This window comes from Procambarus clarkii, chromosome 40 (assembly GCF_040958095.1).
Source record: "Procambarus clarkii isolate CNS0578487 chromosome 40, FALCON_Pclarkii_2.0, whole genome shotgun sequence".
Classification (NCBI taxonomy): Eukaryota; Metazoa; Arthropoda; class Malacostraca; order Decapoda; family Cambaridae; genus Procambarus; species Procambarus clarkii.
The window spans coordinates 1,667,153-1,686,684 of record NC_091189.1 but is presented as its reverse complement, the minus strand read 5'-3'; the positions used below and the strand labels follow the sequence as shown (position 1 = coordinate 1,686,684).

The 19,532-nt window shown below is 40.1% G+C and overlaps 1 protein-coding gene across 1 annotated transcript in view; it reads left to right on the top strand.

The window, feature by feature from the left end:
• Positions 1–18,720, top strand: part of LOC123757809 (uncharacterized) — a 52,805-nt gene extending 34,085 nt beyond the window's left edge. Inside the window, exons 4-9 of the mRNA XM_045741653.2 lie at positions 5,129–5,197; positions 7,508–7,635; positions 9,379–9,506; positions 10,646–10,875; positions 13,605–13,989; positions 16,279–18,720. Coding sequence (XP_045597609.2) covers positions 5,129–5,197; positions 7,508–7,635; positions 9,379–9,506; positions 10,646–10,875; positions 13,605–13,989; positions 16,279–16,453 — 1,115 coding nt within the window. The 3' untranslated portion in view covers positions 16,454–18,720. The remainder of the gene's footprint in view (positions 1–5,128; positions 5,198–7,507; positions 7,636–9,378; positions 9,507–10,645; positions 10,876–13,604; positions 13,990–16,278) is intronic.
• Positions 18,721–19,532: the final 812 nt, after the last annotated feature.

Here is a 19,532-nt window from a genome sequence, read left to right as displayed (position 1 = left end):
CAGCTTGGTGCGTGATGCACAGCCTGGTATGTGGTGCACAGCTTGGTGCGTGATGCACAGCCTGGTATGTGGTACACAGCTTGGTGCGTGGTGCACAGCCTGGTATGTGGTGCACAGCTTGGTGCGTGGTGCACAGCCTGGTATGTGGTGCACAGCTTGGTGCGTGGTGCACAGCCTGGTATGTGGTGCACAGCTTGGTGCGTGGTGCACAGCCTGGTATGTGGTGCACAGCTTGGTGCGTGGTGCACAGCCTGGTATGTGGTGCACAGCTTGGTGCGTGGTGCACAGCCTGGTATGTGGTGCACAGCTTGGTGCGTGATGCACAGCCTGGTATGTGGTGCACAGCTTGGTGCGTGGTGCACAGCCTGGTATGTGGTGCACAGCTTGGTGCGTGGTGCACAGCCTGGTATGTGGTGCACAGCTTGGTGCGTGGTGCACAGCCTGGTATGTGGTGCACAGCTTGGTGCGTGATGCACATTGTAGTGTGGATTACCTATGGCCAGTCTTCCATGATCTACGAGGCTGTTGTCCATATAGCGTGCAGAGCCATTGCAGTCTTGCTGATCCAGTAACGCCAGCTGAAACCTGTCAGGTTTGCTCTAGAAAGCTTCTACTGTTGCACCGTTGTATCTTACACTATGGGGAGTCCATACACTATGGGTCCAAGAAATTATATTATATCTACTCCACGTTAATCACATGCCATATTTCACACTTTAAGCAAGTCTGGGTACAAGTGACAGAATGAGCAACCCAGCGGGTTTTCTTCCTATTGGGGAGTGCTGTACATGCTGCTATGACGGTATGTCCACTCACAGGATGAGTGGCGCTGCCCAATCAACTCGCCCCTCGGGGCAAAATTTACAAATTTAAAAATTTCCTTGAAAAACTCCACGAAAATGACCTAGTGTTGTTTATAATTGCCAATATGTCCGTACCGTACCTCCAGACCATTCCCCCTCCCCCCTTGCAAATTTGAGTGAGGCTAGCCCAGAACGTCTGGCCTTCAACTTTTAGACAGACAAACATTTTCTCCTATAGTATAGATCTGCTGGCAAGTGTAGTGTACATAAGAGTCGTGGGCCGCATATGTTATGTTAGGAGAGGAAACTTTCAATTAACGGTTTACATGACGTTGTTAAACCTTAGGAGAACTTCCTGTCTTCCTAACCTACCAGAGGACCCTTGACTTGCTGTGTTGGATAAAATAAATCCAAAATTTATTTTCAATTATTTTTCATTTTGAAATTGCGTCCATTTTCGCCCATACGGCAAACGGCCAAATTCAGACGAAATTTGTAAGAGGACAAGTCTGTGTGCCTGTGGGCAGCCTGTGTATGTGTATGTGTGCCTGTGGGCAGCCTGTGTGGCGTGTGTGTGTGCCTGTGGGCAGCCTGTGTGGCGTGTGTGTGTGCCTGTGGGCAGCCTGTGTATGTGTATGTGTGCCTGTGGGCAGCCTGTGTGGCGTGTGTGTGTGCCTGTGGGCAGCCTGTGTATGTGTGCCTGTGGGCAGCCTGTGTGGCGTGTGTGTGTGCCTGTGGGCAGCCTGTGTATGTGTATGTGTGCCTGTGGGCAGCCTGTGTGGCGTGTGTGTGTGCCTGTGGGCAGCCTGTGTGGCGTGTGTGTGTGCCTGTGGGCAGCCTGTGTGGCGTGTGTGTGTGCCTGTGGGCAGCCTGTGTGGCGTGTGTGTGTGCCTGTGGGCAGCCTGTGTATGTGTATGTGTGCCTGTGGGCAGCCTGTGTGGCGTGTGTGTGTGCCTGTGGGCAGCCTGTGTATGTGTGCCTGTGGGCAGCCTGTGTGGCGTGTGTGTGTGCCTGTGGGCAGCCTGTGTATGTGTGCCTGTGGGCAGCCTGTGTGGCGTGTGTGTGTGCCTGTGGGGCGTGTGTGTGTGCCTGTGGGCAGCCTGTGTGGCGTGTGTGTGCCTGTGGGCAGCCTGTGCGGCGTGTGTGTGTGCCTGTGGGCAGCCTGTGTATGTGTGCCTGTGGGCAGCCTGTGCGGCGTGTGTGTGTGCCTGTGGGCAGCCTGTGTGGCGTGTGTGTGTGCCTGTGGGCAGCCTGTGTGGCGTGTCTGTGTGCCTGTGGGCAGCCTGTGTATGTGTATGTGTGCCTGTGGGCAGCCTGTGTGGCGTGTGTGTGTGCCTGTGGGCAGCCTGTGTATGTGTGCCTGTGGGCAGCCTGTGTGGCGTGTGTGTGTGCCTGTGGGCAGCCTGTGTATGTGTATGTGTGCCTGTGGGCAGCCTGTGTGGCGTGTGTGTGTGCCTGTGGGCAGCCTGTGTGGCGTGTGTGCGCCTGTGGGGGCAACTTGTGTTTGCCAATATCTATAGTACTATAATGCAGTCAGGCGTGGCAAATGTCGAGTTGTGTGTCAAGGTTTGTTGATGTTAATATGGCGTGTCCGGTATGGCGGTGGTGTCCGGTATTGTGAAAGTGACATATGTAACATGGCAGTTGACATGAGGGGAAGTGTAAGGTGAGGACGCTGGACCAACAGGAGCCGGAAACACCAGCGGTACCTGGACGAGATGGGGCTACTGGAGTCGCCGCCCGCCCCCGCCACCTCAGCCCCCGCCCCCAGCACCGACCCCGCGCCCATCACGCCCGCAGTTATCTTCGTCGGTTGGTAGTGTTTATTGGACTATGTGATTTGAATATTGGGGAGGGGAGGGTAGAGTGCTGGCGTTAGGTTACTTGGTTATGGCTGTTTCTCTCCCCACACCTGTATGGGAGTGATTCATCATTATACCTGTATGAGAGAGATTCATCATTGCACCTGTATGAGGATCATTACACCTGCAGTAGATTCATCATTACACCTGTATGAGGTTCATCATTACACTTGTATGGGAGATTCATCATTACACCTGTATGAGAGATTCATCATTACACCTGTATGGGAGATTCATCATTACATCTGTATGGGAGATTCATACAGATTTACTTGCATAGTTCCAAGAGGCTTTGGGTATCTTTAAGTAATGCTTACAGACCCCCAGGTTATATTTACATGTTTTTAGATTTAGCGACTCAGAACGAAATGTCCATGTAGCACGGGCTATGGTGAGCCCGTAATATACACTCGTAATATATATATATATATTTCCATATTTTACTGACCCTTATACTTGGCTCAGGAAGATATGGGAGTGAGTGTTGAGTCTTCGGAATCTTTTTTCCCAATCACCATTCAGCATACAGTACTCTTATATACCACGCTGGAACTCCGCACTGTGATGTACTTGCGTCCAATTCTTCTCGGTATACAATTCTGCCTTTTCCTTTGAATGATGATAGCTACTTTTTGTAAACACAAAGCGCACCATGTGAATGTGTGCCCGTCTATACCTAATCGAATATCCAAACAGAGAGCTGTGCTTAAAATACATCTATACAATGAATCTATGTAACTTTCTTTCCCTTTGTAATCTGATTGCAACCCATTTTCCACAAAATTATAATACATTTAGCGACTGTGAGATATATGTACAAAAGGCGGATTGGTGCACCAAAATAGACCTCATTTTATACTATGGAGCGTCCGAGAAGGAAGTTAACTAAACCTGACCTCTCCTACACCTAATACAGACAATCTTGGGCCTAATATATGATATAAATTAGTAAGTAAAGCTATTGCAAACCACAATAAATGTGGAAATAACATTTCATTCACTTGGATCTCGAACCCAAGACTACAAAAGCAGAAGACTCCATTTCTACCAACTAGGCTACGTACACCTACAATAAGAATGGATCCCAGAGACGTGCAGTTGGTATCCACCTGGGACTTTAGGCCTTCACTGGGGTGCCAATTGAGTCTGGACATATTATATCCACGTCTCAATCATATAAAACACAATAAACGTAGAAATAACAAGTGAATGAACTATTATTTCTATGTTCATTGTTTGAAATTTATATGGGCGGGAGGGGAGGAGGGAGGACAAAGATGGAATAAGACACCTTTACAGTGGTTACAGTCCTTAATAATACATTTTTTGAGAAAAGGGAAAGAGAGAGGGGGGGAGGGGAGACCAAGAGGATGGGGGAGAGTGGGAAGCTGGGGGAGGGGGAGGAAAGGCAAAGGGGGGAAGGGCGGAACCACGTGGATAGGGACACTCTGGTCAGGGGCAAGATGGGAGAAGAGGGGTGGGAAGATATATATAAATAGGGGGATAGTCTAATTATATATATATATATATATATATATATATATATATATATATATATATATATATATATATATATATATATATATATATATATATATGTATGTAATATACTGAAAACTCACACCCCAGAAGTAACTCAAACCCATACTGCCAGAAGCACTAGCAACTGGTGTACAGGACACCTTAACCACTCGACCATCACCACTGGAGAAAAGATGAAGGCAGCCGAGGCTATTTCCCCATCATCCCACAGGCACTCTGCCGGCTGCCATCATCTTTTGTCCGGTCGTGAAGGTAGGGAAAAAACGTGAGAAAATCCCTCACTATCTCATTGCCTGGAGAGGATTGGAGTTCTGATTGGTTAAATACCCCAGAATTCCTACCTCTTTAGGGCTCTGAAGTATGGTGTAGTGGATACAGTGCGTAACTGCCACTTTGATGGCCAGTATTCAAGACCCCTGGTGGGTTGAGTGTCTAAAAGTTATATACTTCAAACTGTGTGTATGTGTGTATATATATATATATATATATATATATATATATATATATATATATATATATATATATATATATATATATATATATATATATATATATATATATACATATAATAATGTGTTATGTGAATTAATTAATTATGAAAAGAACATAACAATCACGGAAGGATTTCGTATGCAAGTAATGCTCAATATTGTACTACATCAACTTTCAGCCTTACAGGCCTCGTTTGGTAGTTTTAATTTGCTTAGTTTTGCCAGAATTCATTTTACACATCAACATTGGTGCAGAACCCATTACAATACAATACAATACAATACAATTTTATTTAGGTAAGGTACATACATACAATAAATATTTACAAGGATTGTTTAACTTATAGGTATAGCTCTGTTATAGATTATACTCTGTTGTGTTAGAAATAGATGAAATGATAATATAATTGAACTATATTTCCATTTCCAGATGTTGGAGATGATGCTACAACACAGGATACCTCAGGGAGAACATCTTCACCTACTCCTAGCAATCAAGGTACACACCTGTGTGTAATTACCTAAGTGTAGTTACAGGATGAGAGCTACGCTCGTGGTGTCCCGTCTTCCCAGCACTCTTTGTCATATAATGCTTTGAAACTATTGATGGTCTTGGCCTCCACCACCTTCTCACCTGTGTGTGTGTGTGTGTCCATTGGTTCCCATTTCCCAGCACGAAATGGTCTCCTAATTCCAGCAATTAGTCATGTTGGACAATTTCATAATTCAACAACTTGATAAGTGACTGCATTAACAATCTCGCCTTTCGCTATGAAAACTCAGTAAGCCGAAGAAACTTTTTGTTTCAACTATGATACTGTATATCTGTATTACTGTATACCATAATTGTAGAGCACTTACCCAGATGAGGCTTTTCCAGAGTTCAGTAGTCACTGCCTGAATTACTGAAATATATTCCACTATAGGGAATTTTGTATACAGTGAATGAGGCAGCAGAATTTTTAACTAATAACATGATATCAGCTTGCCAGTGATTAAAACCGTAAACCGTATTCAACCCCCTTCCTCAAACACATGGTGAAGCAAGAGTGCAGTGATACTGCTTAAGACAAAAAAGTATCCATCAGAGAATAGGAAACTTGTCCAATGAATACAGTAATGTCGAATAAAACAATAAGTTGTGCTCTTTATGACAACTTGTATATCAGGAAACCCACCCTCAGGCAGGTTGACTTTTAATATTAAAAACAAGATTGTGCTGGTGCAACTTTGCATTCTTCCATCTTGTGCAGAGTGCATACCTTCTGAAAAAGGTGCCTAAATCATCCATGAAAGATACTCCGTTTGAAGCATCTTATTTGGGGCATATCTGCAGCACAAACAACTAGCGATTTATATAGATGGTTCAAAAGCTGAAAATGTCATGGGCTGTGCAGCAATATTTCCTAGTTTTACAGAATTAGAATCACTTGTTAACACATGGATATCAGGATCTTGCCAGCCCATAAAAACTGCGTAAAGAAACATAGTATAGTAGTGTTAGTTTAAAACCAATAGAATATTTTGTGACTCCTCGTTCACTACTAAAGAAAACTGAAAAGTGATAATAACAAATATCTTAAAAGAAAACATTAAAATGTGTGCAGTGCCTCTGGACATGCTGACACACAAGAAAACAAGCATGAACATGGAGCAGCTATATAGAGGTTCCTTGTCAAAGTACCCATTAGACTTCTCCCTTCAACACAATGACTGCACACTTGTAACCCATTTGTTCATTGCCAGTACGTACATGTAAAGTACAGGATAAATATACTGTATCAGAGAAAAGTTAACAATATAATTGTATGATAAAACTATTTAGAGCAATATGGGGATTTGAAGCAGTGTTCTAGTGACTCCCATATTGATAGGAGTCACTCAACCCATGGTAGGACAAAAGCTATTCAACCTTTCAACCTGGAACTCTACTGAGTCAATTTGTAGAGTCTGGAGGCCCCCAGCTGGTGCCACAACCAGGTTTTATGAATAGCTTACCTACACACCTGTGAGTACTGGTGTTCTCCACCATACACCCCTCCTTCAAACACAAAGAAATCACAATTGTGTGATATATAAATGAGAAAATACCCAGTAATTTCCAAATGATTTTCTTATTGTCATATCATGTCTTTGTGATTTTTGTTTCTGAAAGATTTTATGTTAAATGTTGTATGTTAAATGATGGAAGTGTTTACACTTTGTCACAATGATGTGAAGTATTTATGGCTCATTACAGACTTGGTTATACATGCATGACCATGGAGTGGAAATCTATCCATGGCACATGGATAGTGCCATGGATAGATGGTGGGTACATGACAGGATTGGCACCCACGTGCCAATCCTGTCATATACCCACCGCTGTTAAACATATTTTGTTGGAATGTTCTAACTATTCTACCAGTTGGAGACTACAGCTTGTGTTACATCCCTAATAACAATATATTAAACAACAAATTGTGCATTATCAGAAATAATGCTGATGTACATAATTTAAGTCTGTTCCACAATGTATGGAATGTTCCCTATAGCAGCCATATACAGTATTAATCCTTGGAATGAAATGCTGGGGAAAATCTAAAAATTTAAGCTATATTATTTATTGACTACTGTGTATTATGTAAAATGTTATTATATTTACTATTCATTTGCAAAATAATTTGCTCATTATCGGGAATACAGGTACAGTACCAATATTTATGTGAATTTCTTTAGTACTATATGAAATGATTTAGTTGATGTGAATGAATTGCACCTATATATTCTGAACAGTAATTATAAAACTGATGATGATATTTTATTTCAGGTTTGGTTGGACCATATCTCTTAAAAAAGGAAACTCATTGTTCAACAGTGTTGGATCAGCTTTTGAGAGATGATACATATACAGACGTAACACTCACTGCTGAGGGTCAGAGTTTAAGAGCTCACAGGGTTAGTTGTTTTTGTTTATGCATACAGTTTTGGCCTTGCATTTACATACAGTTATGCATATAATATATAACATAATATGCTTATGCATATTATGCATAAGCATAATATCATCCCTAATATCATCCCTAATATGCTTATGCATATTAGGGATGACATAAGTCACATGTTACAGCACTTAGACTCACTGCTTTTCAAAGTCAACTAGATATGAGAAGCAGAATTTCCTTGAAAAGCATGTTTCTTTCTGGGAGAATCCCCACAGTATCTCCCCAAGCAAGTTCATCTATACCTTAGAAAGACATACCAGGCCTCAGAGACTTGCCCTTGCCTACTCGGAGTCGGAATAAAAATTGACACACACTATATGGTGACAGAATCGTAAGAATTGGAAATCAACCCGGAACCAGGAAAAATAATAAAACAGAAGCATAACAAAACAAGCAATTGCTACAAGAAAATTAGGTATGCAAAGGATCTGGCCTTGGTTGGCTGCTTCTAAATGGTGGCATTACTTATCGTGTGCCACAGAGCTGAGCCCCCTGCAAACAGGTGCACAGTGGCAGTCATTCCACAGGTGCATTGCAACAACCACCAAGGATACGACAAATAAAGTGACCGCATGACACATGGACAAAACCGAGGCACCCATCTGAGGTGTTGAAAAGGAATGAGCGAACCAGGTGGGAAAATGCACACAGACATCCCTATTACGAGCCACAAAAAGAAGGAACCCAATACCCCAGGGATGAATCTCATCACAAGGTGAGAGCCACCATTCTCTCTTGCATGCAAGCCCAAAACTTTTCACTTTAAAAGGGCACCCATAGCCAGAGCAGGGGTTGTAAAAAATAAAATAATTGCAAGAAGCCCCTACAACTTCAAGGAGGAACCCACCAATCTACCCATTGAAATTTGAAAATGAAGGTAAGAGAGGGCACTGGCACTTCAAACAACTCTACCAGAGGGATTTGCAAACAGATTAAAACCAGAGGTGACGATGGCCACATATAAACCATAAGAGGCAAAAACCTCAGAAGAAATCTGGGAATGCGGCAGGCAATTTGGGCAGACACTGAATTTCATAAAAAAAGGTAACACAGCTAGCAGTGCAAGGATCACATACATCGCTAACACTGAAATTTGGCCAACTGCCTACTGGTGAATACAGGACTACAAATCCCTGTGATATACCCATGAATCCCCAACTATCTGGAGATGGAGGGTGTATGGAGCCACTGGAGAAGGAAATGATCACTTAATGCAACTTAAGCACGCTCAAAGCTAAAGGTATAAGGCACCAACATCCTCAAGAAACATGGTCAAGAACAACACACACACAGACCATCTTTGTTCTGCACATGCTCTCCTCGCCCTTTTGAGAGAGCCAAACTCAGGTCTTGGCTCCCAGTAGGCTAACAAAGTCTCAGTTGCCTGCTAATGAAGGTGTGGCTCTGTGACCTCAGTGCTAGATCAGCACAGAAACTTTTATAACGTTACATGTATCACTTGGTGTCATTTTTATAATAACTTTTTAATATGCTGAATAAGATAGCACTTTGACTGGTTATTCTGTGCAGTGCATAATATTTTAATCTATTAATGTACTGTAACTTGCCTTCATGAAAAAATTAAGATTGATTTACATTCCAAATAATGTTTTCCTATATTGTTGACAGAGTAAGGTAGAACAATACTGCAATAATAAGTGGAATAATTTATATATCCATGTATATTTTCTTATAGGTTGTTTTGTGCTTAGCCAGTTCATATTTCCGCCAAGTTTTGAGCCGTGAATTGAATATTCAGAGTGTAGTTCTTCTACGTGATATTAAGTTTGCTGAACTGCGCAACATTATTCATTTCATTTACACGTAAGTATTTGTATACAAGGTAGTTCATATTAGGACTAAAAGTTCTTTACATGTTAATTTTTAGTGCCTTTTCACCACTTCATAGAATTTATTTGTCCTGTAGCTCAGTAATCAGTGTAATCTGTTCAGTCGGATTTGACTCACACACGGGCTGAGAGGTTAGGGTGTACTCGCCTAATTGTGCTTGCGGGGGTTGAGCTTTGGCTCTTTGGTCCCGCCTCTCAACTGTCAATCAACTGGTGTACAGATTCCTGAGCCTACTGGGCTCTATCATATCTACATTTGAAACTGTGTATGGAGTCAGCCTCCAGTCAGCCAGCCAGTGGTGTGTTTCCATATACCTGATGGTAAGCCATGTAGGTGATTAAAGCTAGTACTAAGGCATTGCAGCAAGTCATATATACTTCTCACATCATTAGATACATGCAATTTTCTTTCATTGCTTCACATTTCTTGACTAAATGTTTGTCCCAATCATAAATGAAACAGATGCTGAGTGTAATGAATAATACAGTAATTGCATTCTTAATGATGTGAAGAGCAGAGAAAGTGCGCTCATTGACAGGAAAGTTTAAAGAAAAGACCAGAACCTGACCCTCTAAAGAGGTTTAGGGGGCACGGAATTGTTTGTTACCCTCATCAAGAAAGCATCCAAAAAGTAAGCAAAACAAAATTGACAACTGCAAGGTTCACTCAGAGACAGGAAACAAAGGCAGCAAATAACTCTGCAAACGAACCACTCAGCACTTAGGTTGAACCTCCTAGTTCCAGCTAGCCACCATCAGAAGGCAGCACCAGAGCTCAGTTCCTATGTGAATAACATGCACCTTGAAGGGGAAAACCAGGGAGCCACCAAGGCCCAAACCAAGAGGCATTTCATTACATCCAATGCCAATTTTTCTGGTGGTGGCCAAACGGTGGTTCGGCCAGCCAGTACAGCAGAGGAATTATCAATGTTGGAAATTGTGTGCTTAGAGTAAAGAACTAGATTGCTTCTTATTCTTCTTGTAAGCTTTTATGGAAGCTTACAAAAATTGACATACTCACAAACTGAAGTGCTGCTTGAGTACAGTAATTAGTTTTGCATGTGGCTGCTGCCTTTTCTATTTTCCTCTAAATAATTAATGTTTTGACTACAGGGGTGAAGCTACTGTAGATGCATCTGAGCTCGAATCCTTCATGAGAACTGCTGAAATGCTGGAGATCTCATCACTCTGTGAAGGTCAGAAGTGCATCACTGGTCGTGGTCTTCAGACACAAGGCAACTTCAGCTCAGGGTTTAGCATTGGTGACTTTGAACGCCTTGTGGGAACAAAGAGATCAAGAAAAGACACATCACCCACTCCTAGTAAAACACGTAGAGTCTCAGGTAATTTTTATCTTGTATTTCACATGAAACACTGTTGGCAAATTAATATATAAACCATTGTACAGTACCTGATATAATTCAGCAGGAAGAGAAACTAACATTTGCGCCACATGGCATTTCTTCTTCTTCTTCTTCTTGATGGTACGTGCAGTTTGCATAAAAGGTTTTTCCTCCCGATGATTGCACGAGTACAAATGTTGGGAGACATTTTTATTTATAATAAAATACAGGAGCGGTCCATCTAATTACCCAACGCTACCCAAATTTACTCAAAGCTATTTAAAGCTTCCTACCATTACGTAAGTAATGAAGAAATATGATATATTTACCCACTATATTGTTGGTGTTGAATAAAGGATATGGAAAAGTATATTTTTATTCTGAAATAATGTAAATTTATAACAAAATTAGACGAAACTAAGTGGCATGAGAGGCCATAGGAAGTCGATGATCCAAGCGACAATGTTGTGGAGCGACTTATCCAAGATGAACACATTATTCAAGATGTATTGTTGCCTAGAGGTTATATTAAGTTATGTTTGGATAGATTAGGTTAGGTTAGGTTATGTTTGGGTAGGTTGGTTAGGTTAGGTAGATACAGGAGGCTCATATGCCAGCAAACATTGTCGCTTGGACCGTCGACTTGCTTTGGCATCACCAGCTTCTTATTTTTATCTAATTTTGTTATAAAAGGATACTTTTTCAGAGTAAAAGATATGTTTTTCATGTTCTACATTCAGCACCGACATTATAATGAATAAATATATCATATTTATTCATTACCAATGTAATGCTAGGTAGCTTTGTGTAAGCTTTGTGTAGCTTTGAGTAAGTTTGGGTAGCTTTGGGTAATTAGATGGACCCTACAGGAGTACTCCGAGATCCCAGAGAGAACATAAGAGATTGAGGAACACTATATGTGGAGGACACAGAGTTTGGCGACTGTTGGAAAATTATCAACTAACAGCTTTGGTGTTACGTTGTTGAAGTCAAGGGATTGCTTGTGACTTCAAGGAGGGTGTCATGGAGAGTGCCTTCTAGGTGAAGACCTGTACCTGAAATACTGGCTTCTGTGGCGGTGGTTGCTTCACCTTTCTGGCCAATGGTGATAGATTCCTGGGAACCATGCTGTTACTGCTAGCATGGGGTGGAAAGTCCTGTAGCAGAAGATATGAGGGAATGGATGCCTGTGGTGCATGATTGCAGAAAGGAAAGATTTAGGATTGGAACCATGTTCAGTGGTGTGAAACACTTGGGAGATTTGAGAGGTATGTAGTAGGAAAGCATAGGGGTGGAACAGTGGATGACTGACCGATTCCGTAAGTCGTGGGATGGAGTGATGAGAATCTGTCCCTTTGCTAACAAGCTGAGGGAAGTCACCCATCTGAAAAGCATTTCTTTCTCCCAGAAATGGGGAAAATTGCATCGCCTTGCATATTTGTTGAATTTTGTCCAAAAAACCATTCATAGGAAGTAGCCCCCCAAATAAATTCCACTGCTGATGGGCTTAGACCATAATTGCAGCATTTCTTTTTCCCTGCAACCATTAGTGGTTGAGCATGAACCAATACTTTCACTTTCCCCATTTCCAGTGTGGGTTTAGTGTACATTTATTCCAGTCACATTATTGAGAGTTTTACTAATAAAAACCAAAATCAGGATTTTACACTCTTCTCATTTATGAGTTCTTAGCTCTCCTTCACTGAGGAGCTATTTTTATTAATATATACCTCAATTTGCATCTTACTAACGATGAAAAAAAATTGTTCCCTTGTAGTTTAAATTTTGTTCATCTGCCCACAGGATTGAATATAGATTTTCTAATAAACTAGTTAGGCAATCTTCATTGCCTAACCTCCTCAATCTTTATTTTACCTTTCAGCAAAATAACTATTTATATTATTTAACCAAAGAGTGCACAGCTACTTTTATCATGCACTTGTACTTATTTTCTTGCTGTACAGTATGAAAAATGTTTTAATAATACTGTAATAATAATAATAATAATAATAATAATAATAATAATAATAATATTAGCTTTGAGTCACCTCAGAGCTCAGTTGATTTTCTCATTGATATATATCATGTTAGTGTGATTTCTGTGTACATAAATAATAATAATAATATTAATAATAATAATAATAATACTGTAATAATAATAGAAGTCGTATTAAAGTTTGTTTTATATATGTCGGCAAATGATAAGTCCTGACAATTCACAATGATTTTAATAATTTTTAGAACTTTATTTGTTAATTAGTTTTATTAGTGTAATTTGTTGAATAAAATTTCCATTCCATGAATAAGTGCCTCAAAGTGGGCGGTCTGACCTCAGTGCCTCAAATGAGTGCCTCAAAGGGGGGCCTGACGGCTGAGTGAACAGCGCTCTGTGTTCATAGTCCTAAGGGTCCAGGCTCGATCCCCGGCGGAGGCGGTAACAAATGGGCAGAGTTTCTTTCACCCTGATACCTCTGTTCTTCTAGCAGTAAATAGGTACCTGGGAGTTAGACTGCTGCTAAAACACCAGGTACCCTGGGTGTGAGGCTGTTTCCTGGGGATGTGTGTATGTGTGTGTGTGTGAAAATTAGGATTAATGACTTGCCTGAAATGCAATGCATGCTAGAGGCTGAACAAGAATGTAAGAACTCTTGTATATATAAATAAATAATGAAATAAATACATAATAAAATATACAAAATCAATAAAAATCTATGATCTCTACCTTGTAGGTGAAGATGCATCATCAAGATGCTCATCAGCTGAACCAGTGGCTACGAACAACCCTCTGTCACTTATAAAGGAGGAGCCTGGGTGTGAGACTGCCACCTCATTTCTATCCAAACCTCCGAAAGTGGTCAAAGAGGAAGAATTAATAGATACTGAAGAAACAAACGAAGGGGCAGGTGGCAGTGGACGAACAAGAAGAGAATCCTCTGGGTCAGTAGGAGGATTTGCAGCCATAGCTGGTGTTCAAAAGATGTCATCTGATACAGATGATATCTGTCAAGATGTTTTTCCTTCTGTTTCTGAATCATCATCAAATTTGCAATTGGAAGAATCTGTAAGAGAGAATCCCGTTGCTGGTGTTCCTGACACAATAGCTGTCCCTGGAAGGTAGGAATGTTGATGCATCTGTGAATCATGTTTTTGCCTAATGACTGCCCAAGACAATTTCAGTGAGTGGTCAGTATAAGTATCACTTCAATAGCAAATGGTTAAATTAATTAATGCTTGATTTTGTTTGATCAAAATAAAGCACAGTATGAACAAGTCACATCTGTATTATAACTGAATGTGTTTTGACATGAAGAGGTAATAAAGTTGTTTTGCATAGTGTTTTATGGAGGTATGATCATCAGAGTGTGGTATAAGGTGCTAATTTTTAGCCCCCAAGCAGGACTCTGCACATCTTCAGTACATTCTTGATGTCAGAAGTGAACTGCATCATTCCCTGTCCAACCTTGTGCATGACCAGCATTACTCAGGTTAGCCTGATATTGCAGGCGGATTCTTGGATGGTGTCCTTGGACATCAAGGACACATACTGGAATGTCCCAATTCATCTGAGTTTCAGGGACTGGTTAGGTTTCATTGTGGGGCACCAGGCTTACTACAGTACAGTACTTCAAGGATCTACTCTTTCGCTTGTATCTGTCTCCTCAAATTTTTACCAGGTTAGTGTGGGTAGCGGTGACCTAGTTATATCTTTTAGGGGCTTGTATGTTGGACTATTTCAAAGGCTGACTGATTTGGGCCCCTAGCCAGTCATCATGTCAACTGGCCAGGGATCTGGTTCTGTCCCAACTCACCAGGTTCGGCTTCCTGCTGAACTGGCAGAAGTCCCAGCTGGTTCCATCCTGGGTTTGGACCTTGCTGGGTGTCATTTGGGACCCACAGTCAGCATCTGTCTCTGTCTCTTGCAGCACTGGCAGGTGGCCAGAGCCGTCTGGTGTTGGATCGGTCCCAGCGACTTGTCAGTATATCGAGCGGTTGTGCAAGGACCTGAACTTTGCTTATGTGGCATTTTCCAAGGACAGGGTTTGGCTTTAGGGATTAAAGAATTGTTTGCAGTCATTTGGCCATTTCCATGCTTCATAGCCTCCCCAGCTTGGTGTCTTCTTTTGATAATTACTAGTACTTACTTCCATGCTTCATTTTCTATGAGCTTGTAAAGCTTTGCTGAGTTTCTGGATCCTTTATCAGTCCAGAGTCTGGCTATTTCCAGTAAGGCAAACAGAACTCATGCAACTGATATGACCCAGTAGTGGGGAGCCCCACAAGGGGCTCCTCCAAGATTAGAATGTTGAATTTATAAAACACTTCTTTTTGATCAGCCCCTCAGTCATCCAAGCCATGGCTTGGATCTTTCAACAGTTACTAATTTGTAAATTTTAAAGTGAATGTGAATACTGTACTAGTAAAGTTATGGTGGTAAAGACAGAAGTAAAGTATTGTAAATGTTTTTTGCAAAATTATTGTGAATGAAGAAAAAAATGTTTGATCATCTTAATACCTGGGACGTGTTAATGTCAAGAGGAATTTGTGCTAGAAAGTTTGATATTAAAGTTTGGGAAAGAAGGTGGCTGGTGGAGTGATAGTCCTGGTTAAAAGAACTTGATAGGAAAATGCTGCCTGAATATTGCATCAAGGCGTGGTGGTGTTTACCCTTATTTATGAATGTGAGGTGAGAGTGGGGCATGGATGTGAAAAGTATAACATTTAGATGCGTAGATATTTAAGAACTGTAAAGCAAGAGGGATGTAGGGTGAATAGATGACGTTCAAAAATTAGTCTTACAAATTTGAAAGTACAGTGCAGTACAATAGTCACAATGCTGCAATATTGAAGAGAGTGTACCAAGAGGATTTGTTCATGTTGAACAAATGGGGTAATGATTAGGTGGTGATAAAGGTGTAATGGAGTGAATTTAAAGATAGGAAGAGAAGAAATTTGAGAAGGACAGACATGGTGAGTGGACGAGTAAGGAAGCACGGATTGCGTGCGTTGAAGAATTTACATGATGTGGCAGAGAACAAGACAAGGAGGCATCAGTATTTGAGGAAAACAGTTTTGTTTGTGTATGACAGTTCATGAAGAGCCCTGTACATCTAGTACGTATTAGGAAGTGGTGAAGTGCTGTTATACGCAATTTGCTGACGTATGGTGCTGTTGGTGCTGTGATTCTATATAATGTACAGTATATGATATAGTGAAAAATTTTTAATTGTATTTTCTGATTTTTTCATACTTCTTCCATTGTATCTCTGGGCTGATACCTCCATCCCCCATGAAATTTGGGAATAGGGTAATTGTGATTAATATTATTTCATTCATATTCCTCTTTATAGATTTACCAAGTACATATTGTTGCAATAGAGATGTAATGAAATTTATTGCTTTCAGATGTCCGTATTGTCCTCACTTAACCCAAAAGTACGAAGGTGTTGCTATGATGCGTCATCTTCTAGTAACGCATCCATGCAAGCCAGCGTTTCCGTGTGACTCTTGTTGGTGTGTGTTTGTGAAGAGAGCAAACTTTAAGGCTCATCATCAGAAATGCCAACCACCTCTTTGTTAGGTTTATTGGTTTAGAAAGTCAAAATGATTTCAATGAGCTTGTATTTAATATTTCATTTTTTCTTTTCATGAACCTTTGTAAGGTCTGGAGTATAATTCATGAGTTGTAGAAAAAAATAATTGAAAAATAAAAATACTGTATTGATTTACTCATAGCATGCCTGATAGTGGCATTCCAGAATTTAATTTACTCATTTAAAATTAGAAATATTATACAGAAGTCTTAAAAAGTTCATCAAAGACCCTTTAACATGGGCATATTTTGTTGTGCCATCAAGGAGAATGACTGGTTATTTTCTTGAGCCATTTATTGTATCTGTGCTTATCTGTTGTAGTTATTTTCACACAATTTTGGATGGTAAATCAGGATAATAATATGAATAACAAATTGCAAGATTTTATAACATAAGAAACAAATGAAAGTGTAAACACAGTATTATTAAGATTTTAATAAAGATAAATTGCTGTTAACAGTATAAACAAGTCATATTTGTATTTTGTGGTGCACATCTGTATTTCCTTATAGCTCTTTCTGCTATTTGCTGTAGGGACTTCAAATTGTTAGTTGTAAGTCAGAATAACTGTTTTGTGGGTGTTGCAGTAAATCAGAATTTAATGTTTTTTATTTTTTTCTAATACATGTTACAACCATGAATATAAGACAGTATTCACTGTACTGTGCTTGCTTACTTCGAAATAAATTATTATTTATATGATCAAAATTCAATTTATTGCATTGTATCTGCCATTAAAAGATTGCACCATTCCTGTCATCAACCAGATGAATTATTTGCAGCATTCTGTGGTAGACATTTAATACATAACTTAAATGGTTTATACTGTCCGTCATATTGCCATTTACATGATGTTCTCCCCCATATTAATTAGTATATTTAGGCCCTTGCATGAGGATATTCTTGTTATCATTTACAGATTGATAAAAAGTTTATATGAAATATTCTATAATTACGTGTCATCGAAAGAGTTTATATATGTTTCAGTTACATTACTTTTCAGGTTACATTTGTGGGGACAACTTTAAAGTACAGTACAGTACAGTACGTAAGGCTGTGAAAGAGATCGTGATGAAGTGTGTGAATAGTGTGACCGAGGTGTGTTTTCACAAATTAGTGTCAGCAAATAATACAGAATTAGAGAAAGTATGAGTGTTTATAAAAAAATGTATCTTTTCTGTAGTGTGATATTACAATACAGTATTGCATTATTCAGAAGTTTTGTTTGTTAATTTACTCAGATATCTTAGTTCTGGGGTATATAAAAAAAAATTAGTTTAAAAATTGGTTCAGCTTATTGGCAATCAGTTATGCGGCTTCTGATCAGATGTAAGTTAATATTACATACTAATAATGAAGACTAAACTACACACCAAAAGACAAGGAAATGATGTTTGGTCCGTCCTGGACCATTATCAAGTCGATTGTGATAATCGACTTGATAATGGTCCACAACAGACTGAAACGTCGTCGTCTCCTCGTCTTCTGGTGTGTGGTTTAGTCTTCATATCTTCAGCCACGTTACTGTGACTAATCATCTGCATACTGATAATTTTAGTGGACCACATCTGTTTTGATCAGGTCCATAATTATATAAAAATGGACTGAACTCCTTTGCATATACAGTATGTCTAAATACAAACAGTGCCATATTTCCTTACACAAGGTCCCAGATTACAAAACAATGGTTATGGTAGAGGTAGAAATCACAGTTTGTTTACATGAATGTTAAATACAGTACAGAAAATGGGAAAACTTGTTGTAATGATACAACTCGTCAAGAGTACTAACCACACACTAATATTTGTTTGTCAAAATTTATGTATCAAAAATTATTTTATAATGATTAATTGATTCCAGTACAGTACAGAGTATCATATAGACATTGAACACAAAGCATATTAAAAACCTTTCATGGTTACCTTGAGGTGGTCATAATATTGGTCATTATATTAGCTCTTAAAGTTGCATGCTGCTTAAAGGATTAATGTATATTTAGGATACAGTCAAACTTTGATGCAAAGTATGAGTAATGCCTGTCAAATATTCTTGATACTTTCAAGCTTTGTGAAACTGAACATGTATATGCTTAGTGATAACTTCAAAATGAAAATAATGCAGCTTACACATATTTAAGGTATATTTAATACAGCATGGCCTGGCATTGTTTGCCACCCTACCTCAGGCTCTCCAAGTTTTTCACATGTGGCCACCTATGTAATTTTGTCCCTAATTAAAATAATATTCTGCCTAACTTATTGGTTTCAGATAACACATCAAGTTACTGGAAATGAGAATACCGTGTACTGGTGAGCTGGTTAATAATTTTTATTTGAGCTTATACTGTATAGCCTACTGGAGACCAGAGCTAGAACCTGGCCCAATCACAGTGACACAAGGAGCAGGGAACTACTATATTATTCCCTACCCTCACTGGGAAAGCATCCAGAAAGTCAGCAAAGCTTTACAGACAATTACAGTACAAGGTTCATAGGAAACAAAGCATCAAAACAGCTAAATAACTTCACAAATGATTGAATCCAAACAATTGGTTCACTCAAAACTACTTCAATCCTGTTAGTATGTATCCTTGAGGCACACCAACCATGAATCTGTAATACTAGGCAAACCTGAGCCAATGTGGTCATGCAGAAGGTTGGACAGGTAATGAAGCTGTTCTCACCCGAAAGCTTAGAGGATGTACCATATAATAATTAATAATAATACATTGTGTCGGGGGAAAGGCAGCCATACACGTTAGGCTTATATTGAGGAAACCCCCCCCCCCCACCAAGGTTGAATTATGGACCTTACCCCACAACAAGCTGACTAACTCCTGATTACCTACTTACTGCTAGGTGAACAAGGCATTAGGTGTTAGGAAATGCACCCAACCATTTCTGTCTCGCCCGAGACTCGAACTCGGAATTCTTGATTGAGAGTCAAGAACGAACCCGACTGTTACTGGGCCCCTTTCATATGTCAGCCGAGGGAAAACAAAAAGCTAATCAGGTCGCATTGACTACTCAGCTGAATTGAGAAATTTGACTCGCCAGCCCTTAACCC